An 18,351-nucleotide genomic window follows, 5' to 3' on the forward strand; every position below is an offset into this window, starting at 1 on the left:
AACATGCCTTTTCACTTTACACAGGTAGATGGTTCCTGGTATTGGCACAGTGTATGTCAAAGTTTAGTGTTTTCCATCTAGATAGTAGTATGACACAGTCACAAACAAACACTTTAAAAGATATCCCTAACAGAAAACAAAATTTAAAGATTCTGGCATGACAGCCAATGTTGGGGCATACACTGTATGCATGAATAAGGGTGACAGGGCCTGCAGTGGTTGAGGCTGAGTGTCAGGAATCGCGCAGAGCTGTTGCTGCATGGTTCTGCCATCTTCAGCAAAGTGTTCCTCACTGCAAAGCCCATTTCATGCTCTCTGAGTTTGTCAGAGCCTTTTGCCATGTTAGTAGAACATGCATTCCTTCTTTCTCAGTGTGAACGAGTCATCAAGACATGTTTCCCGAAGGGTGGCTCTATCCACATTCATTGTCTTCAGTTCATCGTTAATGACCAGTGGTCCTTCAGGTAGCGCAGATGTCTTGGAGGCTTTCCCCACAGCCAGTCCTGATTTTGCCACTGCCACAACATTGCTCAAATGAAGATTTTTTGTTCTGATTTCCAAGTACGATTTGCAAATTGTACATTATCATTCACATGTCCCTTGTGTGTTAACTACGAATTTGTATTTAAAGTAACCATGCTACTTTTGTTTTTGACCTGTGCTGTATAGTTTCTGAGAGATGAACTGAAATATGTGGACGACTTTGAGAGGCACACTCAACTTCATGGGAACGACAAAGAGATTAGCGTTGAGGATTTGTGGAAGACGTGGAAATACTCTGAAGGTTCGTACATGACATTCATAGAAACCTTGGTACACAGATTTGGGTACCAGAATGCATAAAGCACATTGTAAAGAGTGATCTGAATTATCAGATCGCATTTTAGGATTTTGTGCAGATTCAGTGAATTCCAATGAAAAGTGAAAACCAAATCCATCATTCCATATCACTTATCAGTGAAAACCAAATTCATCTGATCTTGTGTTCTTAATAAAATATGGAGTGAAATTGGAAGGTTGTAAGTTTTAACTTAAACAGTTTTCTGCAAAGCTACAGTAGATGGGTTCAAGTAGAACAAAGTCAACAGAGGTTCTGCCTGCAAGAATGACTAAATTCTGTACTACAAGTTATTATGCTATAAAGGGAAGAGTATGGATTTGAATATATATTCTAATTAGCAATGAACTCAGTTTGCTGGTTAAGCAGAAACAACAGATGTCTGGGAATATTGTCTAGTTTATCATGATCAATAATCCTGCCATATGGAAGTGACTAGACGATAAATCTGAATTATGCATTCCAGAACAACCAGCAAAACTTGAATTCATTGCCATTTCAGTGTACTCAAGTCCATTAAGTAGCAGCAGTGCAGTCATCATTTATACTACTTGGCTTGTAAGCTAGACATGACAAGTCGACTGGATTGTGGTATTAGGTTGGCTGCTTGATTGCTTGTACCTTTAAAGAAAACCTTGCAAAGAGCTCATAAGCAGTATTACAAAAAATATTTCATATTTTCTGCTTGTTATTTTTATACACGTAGTTACTTAACCTCTCCAAATTTTCTAGACTTTTTCATACAATTAGCCTATGGAAAGTGACCACAATTGTTGTAGATCTCATAAAAGTATTATAAATAAAAGTTGACAATTCCTCTGTCCAAAAGAAACAGCATATTAAAGAATTAACCAGTGTTGGCAAAGGGCATGACATGCTGTTGGTTTCTATGCTATGACAAAGCTGCTGTTTTTCTCAGATGAAAATTACATCATCTTCACCGTGAATGCCTTTGTAGCATGACTCTTTTTCAAGTCAATGAGTCCCTTCAAAAAAAATTGTCATGGAACAACTTGCTCATGTAACCTTCTTTAAATCAGAGTACAAGCATTTGCAAATAGAAACATTTTCTTAATAGGCGTTTTCACATCAGCCCGATGTTTCGAAATAGCGCGCTATTTTCTGACTTGGGAAATTAACCCGATCACAAAATAATGGGCTATTTGATAGTGTGAATACAAATTAGCGCGCTGATTGATCGAGAAAATTTCTCGAGTCCAACTCGGGAAATTTCCGAAATAGCAGTATAGTTAATGCGAACTATCGCTATTTGATAATGTTCGGGCTGATGTGAATAGGAAATGAAATAGCACGCTAATTTGCAATTACGAAAAATATCTCGAGCTTGGATATTTATCGGGCTGATGTGAAAACGCCTACTGCTTATTGGAGGTACTGTGAAAGTCTTAAGAAAAAAAAATAGCTACAAAGAAATGCACCAGAATGCATGCCAAACAAGAAAGAAAAAATGTTTATTGTACAGATGTTGTGCTATCGGGCTTCATATATAATCTGAATGTAGAATTACTCAGTATGACTGGAGAATATAAACAAGTCTAATCATCAAGTTATCATTAAGTAAAATGTAGGATACTTTGATGCATCATGTGATTCATCGACATATAATTATTCAGCCTTTCAATCTGTAGGACCAAAAATATTGGTACATGCATTGCATTGCATTGTATTGTATTGTCAATATGAATGTACTATCACTTGTGAAATGATCCTCATCCTGTTAAATGCATGAAAGGATAAACTAGCTTTTTCCATGCAAGTTGTACATACTTATATTATAGGAGAAATTGTTCATGCACATCTGTTTAATAACAAAAAGTCATGATTCATTATTCTTTCTTGGTACCTGGCCAAGATATACTATAATTATGCCAAAATTTTGTAGGAAGGGTATAATTAATTACATGCAGAGAACAACAGTGTTGAAAGGTCAATGATACACTGTTAAGATCAAATATCACTGTAATTTGGGGGTGGGGGAATGAACACCAACTAAGAATAACCAGTGGTTATGTAATTTAATGGAAGAGTATAAAAAATGTTAAGTAAATAGGTCATTATTTGAATACACATGACAGTAGTGACAGGTCAAGGGTCAGTAAAGTTTGGCTTACCTGCATGCATACAACTGTATATTTGTATAAACTGAGGTAATAATATTTCTCATGTTCGCTGATCTACTGATTTCATTCAAAACAAAGTTATCTCTCAAATTTTCCATTAATAACCACTTCCTCAGTGGCAGCTTTATTTATGACACATCTGCACCCCCACCCAAGCTCATTGATGCTACTGTGCTCCCATCTACACATCACAATGTAAAGATCAATTCAGTGTGATTTATACCTGCAGATTTTTTTTTTCTTTCATTTGTTGTCTGTCCTACCAGGATATCTTACAAAATTGTCTCCTTGTACCAACACATTGAATGTCTTGATGGTTGCTTTCTGATGTTCTGCATGATGTAGCAGAACAATTCATATCATGTTCATGATAAGATTCTTAATGTTTTTTTGTTTTTTTTTTAAACAGTGAGATAAATGATACTGAATATCTAAGACAACATGGATCAGTGGAGAAGTCATCCAGTGATAATGAATTAAAAATACTTACTAACAAGGACTTTTGGCAAGGTTGAGATGATAGAAATTCATATAGCAGTTCATATGAGAAATTATAGAGAGGAAATCATCTTTTCTAAAGGCTAAAATGTACACAAATATAGAATTAGAATAAGTCAATTTCCTTGACTCCAAAGAAAGTGCTCCTTCAAGTTCAAATTGACTTGAATAATATTTGTAAAAATCAAGAAATAGAACAATGGAAGTTCCATGGAAAAAAGAAATCTTACCACAAATCTTAAATGTGTACCATTTACTGCAGATGTTTAAAATGTGTGGGGTTTTCTTTGTTGTTGTTTTTTGAGGGGGGGGGGGTTGTTAGAAACATTGATATTAGTGACAAGCCCATACGGTATTTATATGTGTATTCGAGAAGGCAACAATGTTATGGCCTCACAACTTTTCCATTGGTTGAAAGAATTTGACTTGAAAGTATTAAAAGTCATTCTTTTTATGACTGTAACCCCCGTTAAACCATTACAAAGTCATTATAACCAAAATTACCATTAACTCACAAGTGTCTCTAGATGAATTCATTTCTAGCAAAGAATGTCCCTGAGGATTTTTTTACTTGTAAATAGGAGACTTGTGAGGCCATGATATCATCATCTTGGTCAATTTGTGTATCACTTCAACCAACATCACTGCATTAAAAAAAAAAAAAAGTTGAAAATTACAGAAGGTTTGTATATCATGTCTTAGTTTTATGAAAGTTACACAGTTCTGTTTGAGTTTACTCTCTTTATCAAAGTCAACTTGAACACGAAATGCCAAATTACATAAACTTGAACGCACTCTAATTCATGTCAAAAACTATAGACAGGATATGAAAATATTCTTGTCGATACATTATGATGTCATGTTTGTGGAGTTCCATTCTTCTATTCCTTTTTTCAGGTAGCATCTGTTTACCTAATTTAAGATTCTGATAGTAGTCAAACATAAAATGGCAATGATAAAAAATAACCCTACAATTCTACAGTGGTAGGACATGCTCTGTCATCACAATAGCATGTCTTCTTGAGCAGAAAACTAAAGCTAAAGAGTATAATTTGTACGTGCCAAGTTACTGAAGAAAGTCTGGATGGATAACTATGGTGTATGTTATTTCATACTGTGGGTGATTCTTCGAGGGAGCAAGCTCTGTGCACACAAGTGTTGATTCTTAGGTGTACGTGTCAGCATACACTGTAGCAAGACAAATTGTTGAGAGAACCAATGCTTAGTTCACACGTGTCCATTAAGGGGCGATGGGATAAGTGCTCTTTACTGGTTATTATTTGACAATGATAGTCTGCACTCAGACCCTAATTTTGTCGCAGAAAGGAAAACTTTGCCATCTTTTTTTTTTGTCTGTTTAATTTGGCCAGTTGCATTGATTGCCATAATAAACATGTCACAGTAACAATAATGATACCCTACATACTTTTTCTGTTTACTTGAAAGATAGTGTGGCCTTTTAATATTTCCTACATTGTATGTGAATATACACTGTTATGATTTGTATGTACTCACAATGTAGTTGCAAAATTGTGAGTATGGTAGGGTTTTGATTAGATTGTACTGAAGTCATAAGTGGTTCTTTTTTGGCCAGCAGGGAATAAGTTGTCTCATAACTGTTCATGAATACAGAAAAAGTGGACCTTTCCATGTGGTAATTTCTTCTCCACACATGGACTAATACAAGGCAAAACTCAAAACTTTATGAAGTGAAGAACCCTGTTTGAAATTTGGTCATGATTTCTTGTAAAATTTTAGGTGCATTTCATTTATGTGGCAGTAAAATTTTATCTAGTTATTTTCTGTCTTGAAACTTGGTGAAGGAATCCGTGGGAGTAAGATTCCTCTCTGTCTCAGGTGTTCATTAGCAATTCATTTGATAAAATTTGTGTCAATAAAATATTCTGCAAAGCTGTAGAATAGCCAGGCATGTCCTCTGGTGTAGAGAAACACTGTCCTCAACCAGGGGCATACATAATGCAATCAAGAAATCTCAGTGGCTTAGATAATGCAATAAAGATAATTCAGCGATTGGATCTGTCTTGCATGAGGAATGGAGATTGCTAAATGGAATTAATCCTGTCTGTGTTCATTTGTCCCTGAGGTCACTGATGTGGGGTAGCAAAGCATCTTTGTGGCTTTCAATAGTGCAGCGAATTGCATGAACATGCTGTAGACAGACCTGTATGCAGAGAGAATCTGTATTTATCAATGTATGTTGGACATACAAATATGCACCAAGTGCACATATATACAAGTTGTATGTAAACAAACATTCCTGCATAGATTGTTCATTCCCTTTGTGAGAAGTGATGACAACTTTGCATAATTTTTTTGTAGTGCCCTATTGTATATCTTGATGCCAGGGATACATAGATCAATACACTATACTGTTAAACCAGAAACCTTTGCAGCATGAAACTTTTCTTCTTTTTTTTGTGCATTGCCACTGGCATTCAGTGCATTGCCACTGGCATTCAGTGCATTGTGTAGACAAAAACTCGTGTGCATTTTTGTTTCTCAAATCTTGGCTTCTCACAAATTCCCGAAGTTTCATGCATCCGAAAATTTCTTGTTTTATATCATGTAATTGTATCTACAGCTGACAGCCACAGAAGCAGTGAAATCATACACCTAACATTTCATTTTGTATAATTTGTCTGTCATAATTTTTCTTCATTCTGAAGCACAATGAATTACATGTGTAATGCTTTCATGTCAAAAGCTGGAACTGTTATGAGGGAACCATAGAAAGTGATATCTGAGATGAGTAGATGAACAGAGGGATGGATTATAATTCAAGCAGAATGCCCCATGCATCTTTCTAAATAGAGACATAAAACAACACCAGTGTTCAAAAGGAATTATTAACCCATTGAGGGGCAGGTGTCTATGGGGAAATGCGTGTTGTGCCAAATCAGACTATCCTCAACGGGTTAAGGCTTTGAAAAGGATATTGACTTCAACCAAAATTCTGTCAATTCAAATATTTGACATTTCATTTTTCATGGTTAAAAAAAAGATTAAACCAGCATTCCATGTTTTTGTTGATGTTGTTTTTATGCCTCCGCCACGAAGTGGTGCCGGAGGCATTATGTTTTCGGGTTGTCCGTCCGTCCGTCCGTCCGTCCGTCCTTCCGTCCGTCCGTCCTTCCGTCCGTCCGTAATAAATTTTGTGGACAGGGTAACTATCAAAACCTTTTAAGGTATCCTAATGAAACTTGGCATGTATGTGTATTAGGGAATGAAGTTTTGCCTATCAACTTTTGGGTGCACATGGTCAAGGTCAAAGGTCAAAAGGTCACGGTCAAATACATAAATTTTCACTATTTCCTCCATATCTATGCAATGCCTGAAGATATTTTCTTGAAACTTAGTGTATACATGTATTACCCAATTAAGATTCTCTGGTGAAAGTTTTGGGTCATGAGGTCAAAGGTCAAAGGTCAAAAGGTCAAGTTAAAATATTAAAACTTCGCTTTTTTCTCTGTACCTTGGAAATTGTTCAAGGTATCTTCATGGAACATAGTATATATACATGTACTGACTGGCAGTTATTATCTAGAGAATCTAGGGTTCATAGGGTCAAAGGTCAGGGGTCAAAGGTCAAGTGCAACACTTCAACTTTTTACTATTTCCCTCATACATGTATTTATGTAATGCCAGCAATTTTTTTTTTCTTTGCACTTGGTGTATGCATGTATAACCTAGATTATGTGGAAATTTTCTTTTTCTCTTTTTTTTTTTTGGGGGGGGAGATTTGCCTCAAAGGTCAAAAGGTCAAAGATCAAGGGAAAGTGCTGAACTAACTTTTTCCTCCATATCTCAGAAGTTGCTCAAGTTATCTTGAAACTTACTACATATTTATGCATGTTCTGCCTGACAGTGATTATCCTATGAATTTTAGGGTCAAAGGCCAAAAGAAAATGGTAACAAGTGTACTTTTCAATACAGAAATTACACTTTTTCTCCATACCTTGAAAATTACAGTATGCATACACTTATGAATGGGTCAAAGTCAAGTTAAAGTCCTTGAATCCCCAAATACATGCTCTCCTATTCATCTAATTAAACCTAGGTAAAGGAAGGTGAACATTCAACACATTTGTGACAAACATGTAATTTCAATATTTTGCCAATATTGTGAAAATGTAATTATACATTGTCCACATGTACTATAGACCTATTAGGAGAATCATGCATTATGGCGGAGGCATAGCAGTCGCCTTAGCGACATTTCTAGTTATTCATGTTTATAGTGTTTGTGGTTTCTAGCAAGTTTTGATGATTTTATTTCAATCCTTGTGGTTGACACTGTCAAGGCACACATGGGAATGTTGAAAGGTTGCACTCAGCCACAACTTTTCCACCATATCAATGTGTAACTTTGTATTTTTGTAATTAAGTTCATCCATACCTATTGCATTTCAGTGTATAACTGGACTGTGGACAGGACATCCAAGTGGTTGGAGGAGACAGTGGAACTCCCTCAGTATGCTGAGCGGTTCCAGAACAACGGCATTGAGGGATCCGCACTTCCAAGGTACAGTGTATACACAGACACACTAACCCCAGGTGTGCCATATGCTAGCTACAATCCAAGCTTACGGCGTGTATTCAGATCTTAATAAAAAAATTATATGTGTATTTATACAGAGAGATAAGTACTAGCAGTATACCTACATTTTTTACCATCCCCCACTTTTTTTTTCTTTCTTTTTTTTAATGGGGGAGGGGTGATCTTTTTTCACATTTTTTTTTTTTATGGCAAACCGCTTTGAGAGTGAGACTCCAGATTACTCAGGAATTGGGATTCCCAACTTGGGAGCTTTTGTAAGAAAACTAATCATCTTTTTGTTTTCTTTATTTTTATGTCTTTTCATATCAGAAAAAAACAGTAAAGAAGTGGGAATGTTGCTCTGAGAAAAAAACAACAACAACAACAATGTACATTTGATTGCTGTCTGAAAATTGCTTTTTATGTGGGGAGATATCAAAATACGTAGCAAATGGTATGGTCATTGACATGACTAGAAATATAGACAAATGGAAAAACTAGAAAACATCTTCATTGGATGATCTAGTCGTCATCACTGTAGTAAATCCTGAAGGAGACTTCCCACTATTAAAATGAAGCAAAGTTTCCACACAGACAAGAGCAATAAGCATCACTATTGCTCAATGGAAGTTTTTGTGACGTGATGTATACAATGTATATTATAAGAATAGTTAGGACTGCCTACATGAATGGAAATCCAACATTGGTCAGTATTGCTAATGCGAATTACTTTTTTAAATTTTTGTCATGTAAAGAAAAAGAGCAATACATGTAATACTCAAACTGGATGTCATTGGTTCCAGTGTATGTTGCTGGCCAGGGTAGGTATGTTATTTTGCATGATTCATTTTTCACACCAAATGGCTCATAAACATGTTTGCAGGTTCTTGAATTTGTGCAATTGTCAACCCATTCAAAATGTGCAGATGAAATTGTGCAGATATTTTTGCAGGTTTTAGAATTCGTGCAAGCCCAAAGTAGAGTGAAATAAGTGAAGATTAATGTCCGCATTTACAGATGAATACGATTCTGCAATTTGAAACAAACAAAATGACACACAGAAAATCTCAACTGAAGATTTTTTTTCTTTACCTTCAAATACATTCCCAAGTGATATAAATTATGATAGATAGATACAGCATCCAACCCTAAAAGTGAAATTTCTGTGACCTGATGGTTAAGTCTGTGTTGTCACTAGTCTAATGTGTGGTTGGTATTCTTACTGCTCTTTATAGTAGCTATAAAGCTCCTTTAGCATACAGGGATAGCTTGGTTTGCCTAACCTGCAGGTGGTATTGTTTAGTTGTATTATGGCTTTGGTGCACTTGGCAATGACTTGTTCTCTAAAGTCTATCAAGTTCTTTCCCCTAAATGGCAGAATGGTTCTAACTGTTAGTAACTGGGTATTTCAAACAAAATCATTGAATTTGGGGTATCGTTACATGTCAGGTGATCCCAAAGTTTCACATATGTTCATATTTACCCAAAACATTTATTGTTGTTTGCCACAGCTGACTGTTGGCTCATCTAAAGACAGACTTGCAAGCTTAGTGCCCTTCTGACAGCTGAGAAATCACTTTATCAGATACAAGAGATATCAAACTTCAAACCAAACTAACTCTGAGGGCTTGGCCAAAATAACTATGTGTGCTTGCCAGTTTGAAAAAGATATTTGTATTATGCTAGCTGAACTGTCATTTAGGTGAATGGCCTACTTTTTATTATTATTTTTTTAATAAGTTTAGAAGAAAATCTTTCCACTCAGACAAGGTAAATTACATTAACAGTATTTTTTTTTCTAACAAGGAAACCAGTTTCTCTTTGTTCTGTCGTGATGTAGTTCAAAGATATGAGAATTTCTCTGCAAGTTAAAAGCTTGTTACATATTGATGCAAGCAGTGAATTGTGAAAAGAATCAATGTCAAATATGTATGGAAGCCTATTTTATTTTTTAAAGCAAGCAAGATTTATGGAATGGAAGGAAAAAATGGAAATTTCCGAAATGAAGCAAGATGCTTTCTAGAGGAATCCTTTCCGCAGTCCCCTCACTGTCTTCTGGATGAGTGAATTGTTATGCATTTTATTGTCCCCGCCGAACGAGTTCGAGCAGGGGACTATGAAACGGGCTCCGTACGTGTGTGTGTCCGTGTGTCCGTCCGTCCGTCTGTCCGTCCGTCCGTGTGTCCGTGTGTGCGTCCGTGTGTGATCAAAATCTTCAATTTGCTACTTCTCTGTCATTTATGAGCCAATTTTGATTCTGTTTGCTTTATATGATAGCACTACATGGGAGCTTTGAAACTTCTACACAGAATTTCAGTCGTGACCTTTGACCTTGACCTTTGACCTATATTGTACATTTTGCTACAAAATGCTACTCCTTCGCCATTTCTAACCCGATTTCGATTCCGTTTGCTTTATGTGATGGCACTAGGTGAGGGCTTCAAAACTTCTACACAGAATTTTGACCTTTGACTTCTTTGACCTTTGACCTTGATTTTTTGACCTATATTGTACATTTTGCTACAAAATGCTACTCCTTCGCCATTTCTAACCCGATTTCGATTCCGTTTGCTTTATGTGATGGCACTAGGTGAGGGCTTCAAAACTTCTACACAGAATTTTGACCTTTGACTTCTTTGACCTTTGACCTTGATTTTTGACCTATATTGTACATTTTGCTACGAAATGCTACTCCTTCGCCATTTTTAACCCGATTTCGATTCCATTTGCTTTATATGATGGCACTAGTTGAGGGCTTCAAAACTTCTACACAGAATTTTGACCTTTGACTTCTTTGACCTTTGACCTTGATTTTTGACCTATATTGTGCATTTTGCTACAGAATGCTACTCCTGCGCCATTTCTAACCCGATTTCGATTCCGTTTGCTTTATGTGATAGCACTAGGTGAGGGCTTCAAAACTTCTACACAGAATTTTGACCTTTGTCTTCTTTGACCTTTGACCTTGATTTTTGACCTATATTGTACATTGGCTACAAAATGCTACTCCTTCGCCATTTCTAACCCAATTTCGATTCCATTTGCTTTATGTGATGGCACTAGGTGAGGGCTTCAAAACTTCTACACAGAATTTTGACCTTTGACTTCTTTGACCTTTGACCTTGATTTTTTACCTATATTGCACATTTTGTTACAAAATGCTACTTCCGGCGGGGACATATGTTACGCACCGCGTAATTTCTACTTTTCCTTGTTTCTTTGGTGTTGAACAAATATAGGCATCCCATGAATAATAATTCTTGTCACAGTAAAACATTTAAAAGATTGATTATATGGTATCTCTATGCATTCAGCCAGTATGTATCATTACATTTTACGTGTAAGAAAATATTTGCAATAGAAGAACTCATGACTGGTGATAATCATAGATGACAAATTCTGCTAGAGGTAAAAACTAATCATGCAGTTTCCTCTCAAATTTAAAGTATGTATTTTGACTTTTCAAAAGTTGATTTGGAGTGCTTATATTCCAGGTTCCTTGCAGCTCTAAGAGTAAATATCTGCATGATATTTGCTATTATCAGAGATTAGAATAAGAATGATGATGGCATCAGAGCCAGGCAAAGATAGATGAATCAAACATGTTTTAGATTACCTGCCCATATTAACTGGTAAATTTCAAATGTCTGCCATTTACTTGAGTCAGAAGCTAATGAGGTGAACATATGGCCCTCAAAATTAAAACATTTAAAGAAGTAAAACAATGAAATAACAAGACCCTACAGTTTGTAGTAGTTCAACAGGTAGACATGAAATATCAGTTTTAAAATTTTATTAATTGACAGTCCTTCATGAAAAATGAAAATAACAAAATTGATTTTTTTAAACTCTCGAGCAACTCCCTGTCCTTGTCTAAACAGGATTTTATTTGCCCACCCCATGGACAAATACGCATTAGGAGCTTTTTGCAATGAATGAATGAAAATTGCTGGTATTGACCAATACTTGCTGACACACATAATCATATTGATGATATTCATATGAATGTGCGCTACTTCCTCATGCTGTATTTACTTTGATGCAAGGTATTGTGGGTTTTGAAGAGAGTGCTATGGCTAATCTCCCTCTCTATCTCTCTTCCCAATTCTTCCTCTGTCCATCCCCATCGTGATCCCCCAAAAACTAATCCAATGTTACTTTACTAACATTCTACAATGAAACCCTACCATATAATGATGTGCCCTCTCATGGAAATGGAACCTACCTCTCCTGTCTGCTGACATGGTTCTTGTTTCATTCGTATTATTCATCACATCTCATCGTTCAATTCTCTGAACACTAACTTTATCTCTTCATGCATGCGCAATTAAATGATGTATGAATAACTGTTGTTGACCACTGAACCGTGAAACAAATCACTCATATGGACTTTTCATTGTTGACAAATCCTTGTTAATATCTGGCATAAACTACTATTTTTACCCATGTTATGTACATGCAATGTACTTGTGTTGTATATTTCCTCCTTTCTCGCTTTAATACTTTGCTTTAACATATTGGTTTGCTGTAAAAATTGAAATAATACCAAAATTCTTGTTTGTTCCTGGTTCCTTTGCCTTGTTAATTTACATAATTTGCAATTAACAACAACAACAACAACAACAAAATCAAAACACACATATCTCAATGTTAATCACATTGAATATCATGGGCTGGTAAAATTTCTGAACTTTTTTTTTTTGAGGGTGGTTCTCTTTCTTGATGATGCTTTTACATGTATTTCCCCTTCTCCTCAAACTGAAATCTGGGTCAAACTTACTTGTACACTTTTACTTTCTTTTTTTTTTGTCCACTGCTTTGCCTTTTGTTTTTTAAATGGGTTGGGTGGATATATGTGGTATCCATCACTCTGTTCAAATGCAAATTACTTCACCTCTTCACTCTTTGTCAATCCTCTAATTTATGCGTTCACTAATCACCCTTTAATGTGATTTCTCTTTCTTTTGTCCTGTCGGCTCTCATTTCCTAATTCTCCTCCATACCTTCATGATTGTAACTTATTGTGGTTTCTGTCACTTTTCCCTGTGACTTTTGATTGTGCTGGATGTGTACTTCAAACATTCTTCTCTATCTCTGAACTTCATCTTTTCCTGTGCCTTGCAATTTTGTTTTTGTCTTTGTTTTGACTGCACCCTTTTGCACCTTTCACCTTTGACCTCTGACCTCATCACTGGCCCACCCCACTAACCACCTCCAGGTTGGCAACCAACAACGGTCACTTCATGACAGCCATTCTGGGCATCACAGATGCCAAACACAGACAGAAAATAAGCCTAAAGGCCATGGATGTGGTGCTCTTTGGTCCTCCCAAACGTAAGTTATTGGAAACTTGTACGTCTTGAATGATATTTGAGTTGATAACCTATTTTTGTTGTTGTTTTTTCCTCCTCTTGTCTTTCTCACCTTTCCTGCTAACCTATTGCATATCTGTTTGACACAATTTCATTTCTATATTGCATGCTCTATTTTCTCCACTTTCACCATCACCTCAAAAACAACCTTCCTTGTGGTCATCCTGACTGCCCTTTCGTTGTATCTACCCCTTTTGGTCATGTAAATTCTGACTTCCTCTGTTATCATCTTGCTGTCACTCTGTCATACTTTTGTCTTTTTTCTTTCTCATCTTTTTTTTTGTGTGCATTTTTCCCCCACCTTGTGCTTTGCTGATTTTCTTCTATTGTTTTGCCACTGTTTGCATGACATTTGGTTGAATTATTTGGTTGCCCCTTATCCATTCTGCATGGTCTGTCCCCCGCCTGCCTTGACATCCTGACTGTCATGCTGCTGCCGCCACCCTCTGTTTCCTCTCCCCATTGCCTTCTTCCGGCACCTCTTGTCGCCCCCACCCCATCATCGGAAAAAAAAAAATCACTCCTGCATCACAGGTTGGCAGCCAACAATCCTCAGTTCATGCTAACCATCTTAGGGATAAGCGATCCTCTCCATCGGCAGAAGATTTCAGTGAAAGCCATGGATGTTGTCCTGTTTGGTCCACCCAAAGGTAGGAGAGGTCACAAGCTCTTCAGAAGATGTTATACATGTCATATTTACATTGTTCCTCTTTCTCTTTCGCCCTTCATAATAGTAACATCAGTGATGTGCCAGAAAGGAATCAGGTCCTGGGATTAAGTATGGCATTAACTCAGTCAGTACCATGGGTGAGGTCTTTGCACAATCTCAATAGTACACTATGTTAACCCTATCTCTGTCACGGGCCGATTAAATCGGCCCAAAAACTGCAATAGAAATGCTTCGGCCGATATTATCGGCCCTATTTTGATTGACAGATTACTTCAAAGGCTATGACACTACCACTCTATAAACTCATTTGTGATTGGCTGACAGTGTAAGGAAACGATTTCCAGCGTGAAAAAAGTTGCCCCACCTTTAACCAATCAGGAAAGCTTTCTCAAAGTCCAAGAAATTGTGGTGGCCCCGCCCATGTTCATTTGCATTCAGACTGCAATGTATTGTGTACAGTTTTGCCATGTGTGGAGAACTTACACGAATCTGTATATGTGGGACTATCATAGAGATCGCCGCGAGCGGTGAAAAGATCGTACATGTGGGTCAATTTTCATCTATTTTATCTAAGTCAAAATAGTAAAACATGAAGTGAAAACATTCAGATTAGGGATTTCAACATCTCTAAATTCTGTGAAGGGGTATAGTTTCAGTAATATCGGCCTCATAAATGATCTGAAGAATAGATGAACACTGCACATTCGGTGCAGCAGTTGCAACTGTTTACTCAGCACTAACAGCAGTGCAATGGGTCTCTAGTTAGCCGGGGCCAGCGGGGCAGGTGTAAGGAGCAATAGGGTTACAGTAGCTTCCTGCTGGCGGCCTGAAGCTATACAGTCTTGATGTTGGGGTATGTTTGACTGTTTATTATTATTACATGATGAAACCGTCACTATGCGAAACTTCAGTTCAATGCAGGTTTATCATAAAGAAAATGACCGCTGTGATAGTTAATTCTGTTTCAATAAGGAAAGTGCAGAAAGCCGTAGACTAGCATATGATGATCAACTGGAATGCATGGACACTCCAACGTCGATATTTTCAATAAAATTTTTTATCCTTAGATTATCTTATCTTTATGGCATTATCATAGCACAAGATTAATATAAATTTGAAAGAAAAAAAGCACAATTCAATTTATATTTTCAGCTTGACAAGATACAAACAAGCTTTCTACGGTTTGTCTACTTTCAGGCCAACATCACTCACAAAATCAGAAATTACACAAAATGTGTGAAATCTACGTTGTAATTGCCACAGACTTTTGTTCATAAAATGAAAAGTACTGATGCTATTGATGAAAAAATCATACCATCTGAAAGCTAAATAAATTCTCTACAACATCTATGAGACCTTTTTGTGATGCAAGCTCATGTTGTGTGGAAAAATGAGGTGGTAACATGTAGAAATAAGTCTGCATTGATAATTATGTGACATAAGAGGGCGTCCTACTTAAAATTGAAGTGCGCCCTCACTCAGATTATCATGGAAAATGAAAGTTTAGATCATAAGCTTTCAAATGATGTATAACATGACACATTAGTGTCAATAATAATAATCAGAAATGGCCATCAACAATCTTGTGTCTGTGCACTGCAAAGTGTCTGAGCAGTCTGGCTACGGCGTATGTGACAGATATAGGGTTAAGATAGTGGTGCTGGGAGGGGTAACGCTCTTGTGGCTCAGTGGAAGTGAAATGTGAGACAACATCTGGGGGGCATTTCATGAAGCATTTTTGTCCGACAACTTGTCGGACAAATTTGCTCTCAGCCAATCAGATACAAGGATTTCAGTAGCTTCAACATTTTGTCAGACAAAATATCTGACAAAACGCTTCATGAAATGCCCCCCTGGAGATAGGCCAAGTGCCAGACCGTCATTCTATACCCACACAAATTAAGAAACTTAACATGTAGTGTACTTGGCGAAAGACTTGATTCCTTGTTCCTGTGCATTACCAGGCTGATGCCGGTTAGAGTCGTATGGACGAGAAAGGAGGTATTAAAAAATAGAATACTGACCTGCTCTGCCTATTATTTCATCTGAACAATGAAAAGCTACCAGTTGCAGTGGAACCTGTTAGTGTAGCAGGTGTCTTCCCTGGGGGGCGTTTCATCAACGAGTTCGTCTGAGGTTTTCACCGACAAATTTGCTATCAGCCAATCAGACGCAAGGATTTACACTGACAACTGTTAAAAGCTAATGAAATCCTTGGTCTGATTGGCTGATAGCAAATTTGTCGGTGAAAACTCCGACGAACTTCATTGATGAAACGCCCCCAGGTTTATTGCCATGACATGACTGTTCAGTCATTCCCCAAAATCTAGCTTTATTATTTGTAGTTGTATGCGAGTGACTTATCCCGCAAAATGTGCAGGTTTTGGTCCCATAAACAATCAATGTCATATCCTTAGCAATGAGTTTTGAAAGATAAGCCATAATGGACATAGTATCTGAGAAGTTCAGGCCAAGGGCACAAGTGTTTTTATTTTCAGCCAGCAGAGCAGCAGCAATGGGGTGTGAAGCAGGCATGATTTCCTACTTCGTTGTGAAGGCTTGTTTGGTTTGAGCATAGCTGATGCTCTATCTTACTCTACTTGTCTTATGCCACAGCCCTGAAGGTTACTGGAGGCATTATGCTTTGGGGTTGTTGGTCTGTTCGTCCATTTTTTCCTTCTGTTTGTCCCTGATCCCGTTCCTCACAATTTAAGGAAGGAAAATTTCTTAGATATTCTGTGATGCCTGGCCTAGCTAGATACAACATACGCTATATGTGATGCAAATATGCTGGTTAAACTTGGGCAGAATTCCTCAGGGTCAGAGATCAAAGGTCACTGACTGTTGGCGTAAAAAAAAAGGAAAAAAAGAAAAAAAAGATGTTTAGTTGCAACATCAGTGAGGATATCTTCTTCTTCATATAATTCTGAATGAAAGTAAATCCTTTTCTATATCAGTGCATAAAAAGTAGCTAAGTTATTTTCTTTATCAGTGCATAGAAAGGAGCTCATCTCTTACCAGGATCATAATGTTCTTTTATTTATACTCAAGGCTTGACAATTTATTGAAATAACAGTAATAGTGACTGTGCAACTTTTACATATGTACTAAAAGAGCCTAAAAGTAAGGCCATAATTTAAGTAAATGCATTTGGGAGAGTCATTCTATCAAAGTTGATGAGACTGGGGTAAAAATGTACATACCAGTATTTCTGGCCATATTTCAGTAATATTAAAAAAAATCAAATCTGTCATAGTCTAATGTGAAGTTTATTGTTGAGTATTGAATTGTATTCCTTGACCAAAGTTAGCTGTTCCATGATCACATTCTAATACTTTCTTACAGTCAACCAAGTATAAAGTAATGAAATGTCCCCACGTTCATGGTATGGGGTCTCCTAGTGTGGCTGCGTGCAGGTGCGTGCTACCTCGCACAGGTGCCTATGGCTCAGTGTGCTCTCTTATGCCCCAGTGCGGATCCGTACGCCCTTGTGCGCTTTCATACACACCTGTGAGGCTTCGTACACTCTGATGCAGCTTTCCTCCATCACCCCGTGCAAGGCTGTGTGCTGGTCTATGCATGTGTAGCGTAGCACCCCGTGCGAGGCCGTGCGCCTTGCGCTGCACCTTCTGTACATTTAGTTTAGTAAGTGGAAAAATGTATCTTCTTGTGTGCAGCCTTCCTCAAATCAGATCCTGAGAAAATGTCGTATCTGAGAGACCAAAAGATTTCTTACCGATTTCATGATCAAGCTTTGTGTGATAGACTCAATAGCTTTTTTCAAAATCGGCAATCGTGGAATTTCATCAACAGTTAATCTGCCCTCGAGGAAACCTCTCTGACTTTCATCAAAGTTAGAACTCTTTGCATTAGCTATTCAAGCAGAAGCTAATCTATGAATGAAACATGTTTAAAAACAGAGAAGAAAGTGGACTTTTACCTTTCTTTGAAGTAAATTGCCATGAATCTGCAGAGTTGTCTTGGGTATGATTATGAAAGGCCAGCATTTGATATGAACACAATGAATATGTGTGCAACCATTTAAATTCACATGTGACAGTGAAGTTCACAGTACTGTGTACTATACAGGTGTAGCTCATCCGTGTGTAAATGTATGCTGTGTATGTACAATGACATGTTACTGTACAATGTGATGATGTAAACAGAAAATGTGAGCATGAAGGATATTTTCACATGTGAGAAGGGTTGCGCATTCATACAAATATTTTGTAACAACTACAATGTATATCTCATGACCAGGAATCTCTGTTGCA

General features: G+C 37.2%; 1 protein-coding gene across 1 annotated transcript in view; it reads left to right on the forward strand.

The window, feature by feature from the left end:
• The window catches only part of LOC139721091 (stromal interaction molecule 2-like), a 94,838-nt gene that overhangs the window by 15,530 nt on the left and 60,957 nt on the right, over window positions 1-18,351 (forward strand). The window contains exons 3-5 of the mRNA XM_071632421.1: window positions 670-784; window positions 7,909-8,020; window positions 13,254-13,369. Of these exons, the coding sequence (XP_071488522.1) occupies window positions 670-784; window positions 7,909-8,020; window positions 13,254-13,369 (343 nt within the window). The remainder of the gene's footprint in view (window positions 1-669; window positions 785-7,908; window positions 8,021-13,253; window positions 13,370-18,351) is intronic.

Source organism: Diadema antillarum, unplaced genomic scaffold (genome assembly GCF_040938485.1).
Source record: "Diadema antillarum isolate AM-2024a unplaced genomic scaffold, OU_Dant_1.0 scf00000138, whole genome shotgun sequence".
In the NCBI taxonomy this organism is placed as follows: Eukaryota; Metazoa; Echinodermata; class Echinoidea; order Diadematoida; family Diadematidae; genus Diadema; species Diadema antillarum.